This window comes from Oryzias melastigma, linkage group LG24, assembly GCF_002922805.2.
Source record: "Oryzias melastigma strain HK-1 linkage group LG24, ASM292280v2, whole genome shotgun sequence".
In the NCBI taxonomy this organism is placed as follows: domain Eukaryota; kingdom Metazoa; phylum Chordata; class Actinopteri; order Beloniformes; family Adrianichthyidae; genus Oryzias; species Oryzias melastigma.
Window position 1 is genome coordinate 4,822,782 of NC_050535.1, and position 12,320 is coordinate 4,835,101.

The 12,320-nt window shown below is 35.3% G+C and overlaps 2 protein-coding genes across 3 annotated transcripts in view; both read right to left on the reverse strand.

Annotated features, from left to right (window-relative positions):
* rngtt (RNA guanylyltransferase and 5'-phosphatase) overlaps positions 1–8,121 on the reverse strand; it is a 99,434-nt gene extending 91,313 nt beyond the window's left edge. Inside the window, exons 1-6 of the mRNA XM_024291584.1 lie at positions 8,058–8,121; positions 6,678–6,787; positions 6,496–6,599; positions 6,307–6,395; positions 4,137–4,212; positions 1,687–1,936 (exon numbers count right to left, since the gene is read on the reverse strand). Coding sequence (XP_024147352.1) covers positions 1,687–1,936; positions 4,137–4,212; positions 6,307–6,395; positions 6,496–6,599; positions 6,678–6,787; positions 8,058–8,121 — 693 coding nt within the window. The remainder of the gene's footprint in view (positions 1–1,686; positions 1,937–4,136; positions 4,213–6,306; positions 6,396–6,495; positions 6,600–6,677; positions 6,788–8,057) is intronic.
* An 856-nt stretch (positions 8,122–8,977) lies between these two features.
* LOC112158349 (interleukin-6 receptor subunit beta) overlaps positions 8,978–12,320 on the reverse strand; it is a 15,035-nt gene continuing 11,692 nt past the window's right edge. Inside the window, exons 11-16 of one of the 2 annotated variants that reach the window (XM_036210442.1) lie at positions 12,204–12,308; positions 11,502–11,648; positions 11,288–11,428; positions 10,439–10,511; positions 10,263–10,344; positions 8,978–9,849 (exon numbers count right to left, since the gene is read on the reverse strand). In XM_036210442.1, the coding sequence (XP_036066335.1) occupies positions 9,439–9,849; positions 10,263–10,344; positions 10,439–10,511; positions 11,288–11,428; positions 11,502–11,648; positions 12,204–12,308 (959 nt within the window). In that variant the 3' untranslated portion in view covers positions 8,978–9,438. The remainder of the gene's footprint in view (positions 9,850–10,262; positions 10,345–10,438; positions 10,512–11,287; positions 11,429–11,501; positions 11,649–12,203; positions 12,309–12,320) is intronic. The other variant, XM_024291658.2, reaches the window with a different exon arrangement.

Consider the following 12,320-nt stretch of genomic DNA (forward strand, 5'->3'; position numbering starts at 1 on the left):
ACTACTGGAAGATATACAATATCCAGAAGTCAGCTTGAATGAGGAAAACAAAGACGTTCATGGATCTATTTGTCTGAAAGTGGATGCACCAGAATAGAGCGGAACAGGAAGTATTGTCCACATCACAAATAAGTTCTTTTTCAAACAGTATTATTTTTCTTCTGATCCTAATTCACAACAAAATGAGTAAAAAAAACTCCTCAAAAATGAAATTTAGAGGTTAATTTTATTTATATTTGTCCTCCGTCACGTAAAAAAACATAGAAGAATATGTCAAAAACATTAAAAATACACTTTTAATTGAAGTGGGTCTTTAAAAAATGAGACAAACTGGCTGTTTAGAAGGTAAATAATCTAAACTAACCACATAAAACATAATTTAATATCAGGAACAATTAAGATTTTTTAAATTATTATATAAAATCCTGATAATTTGTTTAAAAGTAAGACTTATTCTACAAAATTGTAAGCTAATAATGGCCAGTTTTGACAGATCCATTAACATTTTCACAATATTTTAGTGACTTAAAACATCCTCAAATTCAAATGTGTCGTTATTTCTTCATGAAAAGATCTTTCTTTAAAAAAAAAAAAAAGAAAAGAAAACTTTTTCCTCACAGAATGCTGGATTGTTAAAAGTCAGTTTTATTTCTTGTGAAGCATCAATTTGAGTTTTTCAGAAAAAAAAAAAGAAGCCGTCATCAGGAATTCTGTTCTTCTGAAGGAGTTTCCTACTGTAGTGCAGAGAAGCAGAGGTCCCATTGAGATTTAACAGCTGAGTGTGCAGAACCACAAGGAAAGATGAGGCAATAAATTAACCAAATGCAAAATTAAAACTTGCTTTCTCAGTGAATATTTTTTATTGCGACTCCCAGAGGCGAGACACACTGTGGATAAACCGATCGCTTCAATCCAGTTCTCAGCAGAGGACGTTTGAAAACCACCATATCAATTACTCCAGGACTGAATCTCGCAGACATTTCTCCTGACAAAGCTCGACAGCCTCAGACTGGTCTGACTAATCAGGCTTTTCCACAGCGGAACCCTTTCAGAGTCTTTTCTCAGCGCCTTCAGTTATGAACCACAGGTTAAAGCGAGTCAGAGGTGAAGCTCTTCCTACTACTCTGATCCTTCGGGACGGGCCGTTTAATGCCAGAATCTGATCTCAATGCAGCATTTAAAACCATGTGAATAAAAGTCAGACGTTGCTTTTTTAGTTTGTTTTTTCAGGGGATTGTCAAGTCAGTTGACAAACTTGTTTGTGCGCAAATATATAATAATATAAAATAACAGAAACTGAGAAAAAATGATGACAGACGAAGCATTTAACCTTATTTGAGAGGAGATTGTGGAATACAACCACTTTCTTGGTGCTTTCTTTAGTCGTAATGACCTTCCACCAATCAACGGGTTCAATCATGTGATGATAGACAGTAGCTCTGCGCTAAACCGGTTAGTTCCATGGACCAACAACCCCAAAAATGTCCACCTTAACAAGTCCATTTTATAATGGAAACCTTCAAAATATCGGACGGTGCCGCTCATGGCTCTTCACTTAAACCGGAGAAACTCGATAGTTTATGCATTTGAATCATCCTCCACCATTTAAATGTAAGCCCCGCCCCCTTACACGAACTACTCTTAAACCTACATGTGAGACAGAAAAGTTTGACTTCATCGTCTTACCAGTTTGAGCTTTTCTTTCTTTCTTTTACCGGGTCCCGACCCAGAGGAGCTGGCGCCCAGCTCCTGGCCGACGGCATTCCCGTCGTCGTCCACCTCCCCGCCGTCCTCGCCGAAGCACCAGTCGGGCAGGGCTGGCGCTGGGGGGGCGTCCTTCTCGTCACCATAGCGACGGAAGAGCTCTTTGAGGTAGTCTCCCTTGTAGATCCCCGGAGCCCGGGCCCCAGAAAAAGCAGCCACAGCTGCCTCGGTGCTGATAACGGAGATGGAGACAAAGATGAGAGGTTTCATCTCCCACTTCAGAAAAGTTAAACAAAAAGACTGAAATGTGAAAACCGAAAGGTCGGAACGTTAGAGGAGCATTACAAACATTCAAATGCTTTTAGATTTTTGTTTTTTATTCAAAGTTCAGTCAGTTTGCTTGAAGAATGAGATGCTTTTAAAATTAAAAGCCAGAAAAATCAGTTTTCTTACTTTCATACCGTATTTGCTAATCCGGCTGCTGGACTTTCAAAAACGTCCATTTAAATGTTGAAACCGTTTTTTTCTAATTATTACAGAACACTTATAAAGTCATGTTGTACTACAAGTGAATCTCAGGATTACCAAAAAATCCTAAATATGAGGTGGAATGCCCGTCATCAGTCACTTCCCAATTACACGCAAGAGCAATTTTTGTTATTGCCAAAAAACAGAAACCAGCAGTTTCATCAAAGTAGTTTCTAATAACTCCATTTTTCTTCCACAGTAAAATATTAGACTATTTCAGCTCCTTCAGAACATCGTGTGTTCACAGCAAAAGTAGATTTTCTCCGATTACCACAAAATCTCTTTTTTTTCAGCTTCGCTCACAAAAAAAGCAGAGAAGCAAACACATCTCTGCCAGTGACCTTTCGGATCAGCAGGATCAGCCTTTTTACAAATGAAAAACGTGTTTTAAATGTTATTCAACACAAAACTCCAAAGTCAATCTCTTTATGAATAAAAAAACTAACAAGCAAAACATTGAAATTCCTGGATTACATCAGACAAGAACCTCTAAGGGAGGATATAAGGTCTAATGACACTCATGAGGGAGCGATTTATGGAAATAAAGTTTGTAGTTATATAGGGCTGCCACGATTGGTCGACTAATTGACTAGTAAAATACCGGTAGTCGATTAGTCAATTGAAAGTTTCAATGTCATTCTGCTGGCTTTTTTAACTAATTTGGCATTTAATGAAGTTTTTAGACTATTTTGGAGTTCAGCTAATGTTTTAGCTACATGCTAGCTGTTTTGGCTAATTTAGGGGGGGTTAGGCTAATGTTGAGGTTCGCTAATATTATAGCTACATGCTAGCTATTTTGGCTAATTTTGTGCTATTTTAGGCTAATTTTGAGTTTTGTTAATATTTCAGCTACGTGCTAGCTGTTTTGGCTAATTTGGCATTTTTTTAAGACTAATTTTGAGTTTTGCTAATATTTTAGCTACATGCTAGCTGTTTAGGCTAATTTGGAGTTTTGCTAATATTCCAGATGCATGCTAGCTGTTTTGGCTAATTTAGTTTTTTATGCTAATTTGGAGTAGAGCTAATATTTCAGCTATATGCTAGCTGTTTTGGCTAACCTAGGCATTTTTTAGGCTAATTTTGCATTTAACTTATATCTTTGCTGGCTATCAGCTTCAAAGTTTTTAGCTAATACCTTCAGCGATTTCAGCTATCAGCTTCAGTATTTTAAGCTAATAATTTAAGCATCTTCAGCTATTGTCACTAGCATCTTCAGCGGCCAAATTTAGCTTACAGCATTCATACTAACATTATTGCAGGTAAAGCTGTAGTTTCTAGTTAGTTTCAAGCTAATAATGGTTAAGATGTGTGCTTTACATCCATTTTGTTGATGACCCAATTAGTCGACTAATTGAAAAAAATTATCGGCAACTAGTCCTCTAATGAAATAATCGTTTGTGGCAGCTCTATAGCTATAGAAGGATGTTAATCATTTGTGAAATGCTCTTTATTTGGATTGAAAGCCATTTTAATTTTTGTAATATTTAGAAAAATACGACAATTTCCTCCTGCAGCTCATATATTAGTGAAGAATGATGGAAACGGTGGAGGAATATTCATTTGACAGGAAACGGTGGGTGGTGGGAGGGTTGTTGGAGCCTCCAGAGAGTCTTTCTGAGACTGCTGGCCGACCTCTGACTAAACGCACGTCTTCACCCCTCCTGCTTGGCGGAGCTAAATTATTTATCTCTCTGATGAGCCTGGTCACGACTAACTGTCCTGCTTCGGTGTGAAGCTTTGTGCCAATTGATGCCGACAGAATAAACCTCTGTGACGTTAAATACAAAGGTGGGGGAAAGAAAACAAAAACTGGTGGAGCTGAAAGTATAAAACCAGAGGGGGCTGTGTGGTTTGAATTGGAAGACGAGGAGGTTATGAATAATAGGAGCGTAGAAAACCCTCACCTCCAGTCCATCTTCTCCACCAGGTATGCGCATATCAGAAAGCCTGTCCTGTTGAAGCCATGCGTGCAGTGAACACCTTCGGGGAGAAAGCGACAAAAACATTAATATTTTCTTCATATTTATCCACGTAAATACAAACATGTCAGTGCAAAGTTATGATCGCAAACAGCAGAGTATGACTGATCTCCTCTGGCATCAAAAGCTCCTGTGCCATTTCAAACGCGGCCATCTTTTGAGTGGGGGTCTTTAAAGTGAAAATCCGACTACAAGCAGATCCTCAAAGCAAAATAAATTCAAGATAAAAATTCAAGGAGCTAAACAAAAGCTCAAACTGTTAGGCAGCACCTTCCATCTTTATATGAATAAAAACACACATTTTTAGCAGCACGACTTAAATAAAGAAACGTCCAAATAAAACACTCCCTCATAAAATGGAAGCAACTATCAAAGTGTGGATTGCATTTCCAGGCCCAAATGTTTAACTTGGACATGTGTGCTGCACAGACAGAGACGTTTAATCACCAGCTGGCTAAAGACAGGATGTTGTTGAGATGATTTTTACACATTCTGCTCCAATTTACAAGCAAGGCAGCAGTTTAACATCAAGGACAAACCCAGATGGGGTGAGGCGCAAGAATGCCCCCTGCTGCCAAAAGCAGAAGACTGCAGTTTAACAACAATAAAATAAAATCTGCTGTGTGATTTATTACACTATAACGATTGCAAATCTGTCCTCTGTAGAGGACGTTTTGAAACCTGAATCCACTGCAGACGACTGAGTGAACTCCTTTGGGCATTTGGGGCTTTTTAATGATGACAAATGGTGGGAAATTTTTGTTTTTGGTGGATTTAAATTAATTTTAACTGGACTTTTTCCCCTCTGGTATTCAGGTGATATTTAAGTTTAAGTAACAGAAGAAAAGTGCAAGCTAGGTAGATTTTTGTTTCATTCAAAAATGAAACATCACGGTGAAAACTTTCATCTTTTTACAGGCCTCAACAGTAAATAAGCTATAAACATCTTTGCATCACTAATATGCAAACACAGAGTCACTAAATATCACCTAAAATGATGCTGAATGCAGTGAATTTTGAGAGTAAATGTGTTTAAAATGGTTAGGTTGGGGCAATCTATATATAAAATAGTTTTGCAACAAACATCTATAGATTATATGAGAAAAAATTACCCAGATAGAATCATTGTTAATTGTTTATTTAATTTTTGTGTCTTTTTTTCTAGAATCACCTGTTGGATATGACAATTGTTTGTAATGTAAAATACATGCACTTCCAAAGCTCTAACAGAGTCTTTTGATGGTTTAATTCTACCTTAAATACCCAGATTACTTTGGGTTAAGATATTCAGCGCTCATTAAAGTAGATTTCTCTATTAATCATCAAATTATGAGAAGCAGTTTGATATTTTTGCCAGTTTGCATATAAACTTCATTAAAAAAAATCTTGCGTTTTAAATTGCTATCTTATACTGCCCTCTGCTGGACAAGATAGGTAATGTGACTCATTTTCTCAGATGGTTTAATCGTTATTATTCTCATTCCATGTTTTAAGTTTGGAAGAAGACTTATGGGAGCTTTGACTTAACTTAAATAAAGCAGCAATTTTTGCAGCAAAAGCCAAACACCAGTAGATTTTTTATCTTTTTTAACAAACTGTACAAAATGAAAGAAAATGAATGTAGAGCTGTGGATTATCTATGTAGTTTCAGACAACAAAAACATTGAAAAACAGAAAACTGCATCTCTAAATAGCAACATAACACTACCTGTAACATCTATAATTTTGAAAGTTTTACTTGATAAAAATCTGTTCAAAATATTTTAAAAATGTCTGATTTTTATGGTAGTTCTGCAGCGAAAATGACACATTTGTACCCTTACATGTTCACATTTTACACAAATGCTTTTCATTTTTTCCCACAATTTTGTTTAAAGAGCATTTTGTTTTAGAGATTATAAAAACTTGTGTCTGTTCAAAAAAAGACCATCAAAGTATTTGTCATTTCACCAGCTTCTACAGTATTATCTGACATCATCATAATGTTGTGCAGCTAAATATTGTGAGTTGCTGTAACAACATTTGTATGGATTAAATTGAATATGCCTGAATTTGAAACAAACATTTAAAAACCCAAATAATGCAATCTACTTACCGATCAATTCAGTTGGATTCTTCTGTATGAAAAGCTCACAGAGCCTCGTGAAGGTCGCCGTTATTTCTCTTGAAGGGCATTCTCCATGTCTGAAATTTGACAGATTTATAATATTTACATAAATTGTTATGTAAAAATACTGCATCGTTTTAGTTTAACTTCATTTTCTGAAACCAAAAGAGCTCTTACCCTTTACATGCAAGCTTGACATATTTGATCCCTTCTTTTTCGATGTCGTTGCGATCATAAAAGCGGTTAGTGTTGGTCAAATCCACAAGTAAACCCATTTTCACCTAAGGAGAAAAAAACACACTGAATCAAACTTTCAATAATTCTAATAATTTATATGACTAATAGGGAGTATGACTTACTTTTAGGCTCTTTAAATGGTTGAACAGCATGCTGGGATGAAAACGGTATGCCTCCTCCACTTGATCATCGTATCTGGGACCCAGCATTGTCTTCATCGGCAGGAATTTATCTGGGAAAAATAAAAACAATATTTACTTATAGTTTACTTGTTAAGTTTGGTCTAAAACTAGACCTTATTCTTAAGATAAATCCTTGATGCAACCAAAAATTAATGATTTTATTTGCTGATATTTGATACTTTTTCAAGGTCATTAAATATGAATGGTTATGGGAAAAGGTAGGTGATTGTGATTATTGAAAAAGTCTAAATCTTCAAGCAGGAAATTTTGATACCTAAACCTGATAAAAACATAATCAAAACAAACGTTTAATTTTGAAAAAATTCACACACACAAAAAATCTGAATGTTTTTAATTATAATTGAAAACCTCTATGAATTGATTGTAGATTGTAGATTAACTTTAAGATTTAATTACAAACATTGCAATAAACAAGTCTATATTTCAAAATTAGTCAAAGTAATTCAGCCTACAAAGTAAAAGAAACAAAAAAAAATTATGATTTTTGACTAGTTGTTCTAGCTGACACATAAAAGTTTACATTTCTTGGCGTCAACATGTCTCACTCATCACAACTGGAGTGAAAAGGGCACAAAACTCTCAGAAAGAAACATCACAGCTGTTGAGGATCAGTCATCAGCTGGAAGCCCGCTGACTTGTGCTGTCACAGTAATGGTGCTCAGAGAGAGGCTGCATGGAGATGTCAGCTGAAAAAATTGTTGACTGTCCTCTGCCCTACCTGGCAGTCTAATAATAAAGTAAACTCAGAGACGATATCAAGGACATGGTTTTGATTTTCTGAAGTTGTTACTCCTCAGATGATCCAAGTCCATACAAACAATCCCAATTACAACTAATTTCCTAAAGCTCTCAGTGGTTAATCAGAACTTTGAGCATTTTTTCCATCTGTTTATTATCTACTTATCTGAAATCTGATCCAGTTTTTCCTAAAAATACCTATAGTGTTTTCAATTATTTGTTTTACTTATTATTTCTATGTGCACCTTAAGAATTGGTCCTACTGAAATTTACTGTACATGGTGACTTTAAAAGCTTTTATATAACACCTTGATTCATTCATTCATTGATTGATATTAGCAATTAGCATAATACCAAACATTGCTATTTAAAGACTATTATTGTTGTTGTTTGTTTATTTAACTACTAGTATGTATTACTTAAAGTTTTATTATTTCAAAATGTAAGAATAAATATAATAACGCATCTTCAGACAAGGCATCAAAGTCAAATTTAGCCAAACTGCTAGTTAGCTACCACGACAACAAATTAAGATTTAAAGACAGTAGGATCCTTACTCACCTGAAACAAGTTGCCCTTTTCTGGGGCAATTAAGCCAACGAGGAGGGGGACCAGTGTGCGACATATTCGGGTAAATGTGTAGTAATTGTTGAGCCTTTTGCTAGATGCTATTCTGCGACTGCTACTAGTAAACACCCGCGAGGTCCGGCGTCCTAGTCCACTCGAGCACCGCGGTTGGAAGGCCCAACGATAGCTAGTTCAGCAGGATTATCCGATAAATTTAAATTCAATCCACATTCTGACAAGTCGTATAGCATTTAAAAATAATATAGGTTGTTAAAACTCAATACAACCCGGAAACTACACAGCAGAGTAATAAACTTCATTTGTCTTGCTTAAATCTAGTAAATTAGCACAAGGTTAGCAGAAACTCCGTAGTCAACAAACGAGATAGACAACTTCCGGTTAACCACAGGAAGTGGATGACATTCTTCTTCTTCTGTTGTTTAATGATGGTTGGTAAACAGCTTTCTGGTACATTACCGCCACATTTACCACTTTCCCCCCCTCCGACCTATAAAATTCAATCCTCTTAATGTTTTCATTCAACCTTAAATCCTTAAATCCACCAAAATAACACATTTAATAGTATTTTTTAAAGGAAAACATAGTACTTGCTAAAATTATAGATACCAGCTTCAACTTCTTGTTTAACTTTGGAAGCGTTTTTTTTTTTTTTAATGGCAACATAATTTGCATTAAGTAATTTGAACATTTGTGCATCAAATGTTTAATTGTTTGATTTTGATTTCAATAATTCATTGTCTCTTGTTATACGTTTGCCTATAAACAAAAAATAATTTAGTGTATGTCCAAATCTTGGTTTGTTTATGACTATTTTTTCTAACCTTTTTTGCCCTTTACAGGTTGTTTTTCTACATCTTAAATGGAAAAAAATGATTTTAATATTACAAAAAAAATATTGTGATAACATGTTTATTGGAAATCTTCATGTGAAACTTCTGTGTGTTCTACTCTTCTTGTTACAAATGATAAAAGATCAAACTAGCTTTACAATAGGCAAAGGAATAATTAACATTATATTTACATCAATGCATTCATGCAATTACTAGCTTTTCACAATACAGAGTACAAAACACAGTTACACAACTTTGTTAGCCTCTTGATGTTGCAAACAATGTTTCAAAAACCTAATGTTTTGGGACACATACTAAAAAAGGTAAACTAAATAACCCGTTTAGTTATATTTCAGTTTTAAAGCACATTATTTACACTTTTTTAAAAATAAATAATGTTGGGCTTACAGAAGCAAAATGTACTAATACACAGAAAGATCATTAGACTTTTGTCAAGTACATAGCTTAATGTTTTGTTGGAAGTCTTTCAGCTTTCTTCAGGATCAATCTGAATCGTCTTTCTCCTACTTTAACCAATCATTTTGTTCGTACATGTGCAAACTGACATAAACAGACTTGGGTGAAAACCTTTCGTGCGGCAGGTTTGACTCGAGCTTACACTGGTTTGTTTTTCTTGGCACAAGAGTTTCTGTGGTCGCCTGACTCCGATAAGGGTTGACCGAGCTGCTTTCAGTGGAAAGCGATGATGTGGACTCCTCTGGAAAAGGCGAAAGCTGTGTTTCACTAAGTGCAACAGGCTTTTCTCCAATTGCATTTGGCATGAGAGAGATGGTTGTTTTAAGGCTCTCTTGTCCCTGATTCATCCACGGATCACCGTTACCGGATGGAGTCAATGTACTGAGGAATTCCTGGATGTAGATTTGGTCACAATAACTTTCAAATGGAACAAAGAATTTCTGGAAGTGGCTTTTGTCCTGAAATTAGACAAGAACATTGAGATGGCTGGTTATATGCAGACAAATGAGAGTGAGAAAGTCAAAATGAGCCTCTTTTGTGTTCTTAAAGCTTTGTTCTTTTGGCTATTGAGGAGCTGGATGATATAAAAAGAAGGTTTATAAGCAAAAAAAACTAAAAACTTTTAGTTTTTTATTTCCCTTAATTAATGTTTTTAATGCATGTTTTAAAGAAAGTGATAAACTTTAAATATGCAGCAAAAGTTAAAGTATGTGTGGAAAAAAATGTTTTATATCCACTAAAAATATTTATCATTTAACTTTCACTATAACACAAGCAAACAAGACAATTTTCTTTTTGCTGGAATTTCCCTACTGTGGGACTATCTTTTTTTTTTTTTTTTTTTTTTAAATATTCCTTCCATTTAGTTTACCTTTTGATTGCTCTGCAGGAGCCACTCTGCTACGGAACTGACGGCCGGATCTGGGACTGGCTTCTCGTTAACTTTCTTCCACCTGTGATCGTACGAAGAGTCAAAATGAACAGAAAGTTGGAACATTTGATTTTGACTTACAGGGATGTTATAAAAAAATTAAAGTTCCAACTTACATTACAACACAGATTATTACAAGAATGAAAATGATTATTCCACACGCAATTATGCTGTTTAAAAGCCGTGGATCTGTGGATAAAACGACAAAAATCTCTTTATAAACACACAAAAATAAAAAAATAAAAGATGTTTATGAGAACAGCAGTTATGTATTGTCACAAACTTTTAAAAGTGCATGTTAAAAAGCACCTTCAAGCCTTAAAAGTCCCTAACAGAACTTTCTGTTAAAAAATAAATGTAAAAAAGATGTGAAAACCTCCTATTTTTTTTCTTTAAAAAAAGGCAAAAGAAAAAGCTTAGATGATTTTTTAGATTTTTTCCTGAAAATATGAATAATCTATGCAGAAAACATAACAAAAAATATAGTTCATTAAAAAAAACCTTTTTTTGTCTAAAAAGTTTCTCTTTTGCTTTCTATACTTTTTTTCTTGCACAGATTACTGTAAAACAAAGAAAGGAAACTGAAAAAAAAAATCCGTCCACACACAAGTATCAGCATGCTCTAAGTACTGATCTATTACCAGAAACGTCTGAGTCAGACGGATGTCAAGTCTTTAGGCATTCATGGAAAAACAAAACACCATCCCTTCCTGTATCTGGGAGTGCATGTTAGTCTCGACAGACTGGTGCAGACTGATTGATGGAGGATGTTTTTGCAACCTTCATGTTGCGACATGTTAAAGTAGCATGGACGAGGTTACTGTCGCCATGGTGCTTTTGTGTTATTCCATTACACTTGATATAATACCGGTCTGAAATCCTGACTTTCACTCAACATTTGTGCTATAAAATTTGAACTATAAATTCAAATTTTTAAAAATGATCTTTATTTCATGAAGATTTACCAAATCTTTTGGTTGTAAAGAAGCTTCTTTCACTTATAGTTAGTCCGTTTTCCGCTCTGCCTTCCACATAGATGCTGTACTGAGTTGCTGGAGTCAGATCTTTCAGGGAGACGTTGAGCTTTCCTCCGTTCACAGTAACGCCTGGAAGAAACTCACAATGTAAAACGCTGCAAGGACGATTTAAGGTTACATTTGCGAATGTTTTATTACATACCGTGCAGCGTTCCTGTGGACTGGTTCCTGTAAAAGACGGTGTAGTTGAGGACAGCACCACTGCAAACATCCTCAGACGTGGTGTCCCAGCTCACGAAGGCACTTGTGTCGTAAGGTTCAACGTCCCTGACAGTAATCCTTCCAGGAGCTGCGAAAATCATAATACATTATATTAAAAAAGTGTTTTTGATGTTTTTAACAGCTTCTTTTCTGATAATGGAGGACATTTATTATTTATTTATTCTCTTATTGTATACTAAATCGGCTGAATGCTTGTTTATCTGTATCTTTCTTTTTTTATTGATTGATTTATTAAATAAGTTTTTCTTCTTTCTGTCCCCTTTTCATTTTTTTCCATCATGTTTGAGTTTACAACTCAAGTTCATATGGTATGTTTTTAATATTAGTGAATAAAAATGAAAAAAAAAATTATTAAGAAAATTAAGCCAAAATTTGTACTTCTGGGTATTTTTTTTAGTTCAAATCCTTGTAAATCAGAGGAAAAAATGCTAGTTTGGGGGTGTGAAGGGCTGTAAGCTAGCAGGAGAGTGTATGAAATGAATGATAAACTCCTGCCACTCTACAGAAACTATAGAAAACTCCTTTTTTTCTATAATCATAACTAAAAGACCACTGGGAACAATTTTCCAATAGACCAAAAAAATGATCAAAGCAGGTCTATGATAAAGACGAGGACGCATACCTCCAAATCCGGAGCATATCTGAAGAGCTCGTGTGCTGTGGCCTGTCCTGCCATCGAGGAGGAGGGGCGTAACTGTGATATTATATGGTTTTCTATCATGGAGGTCTGCAAAAAGAA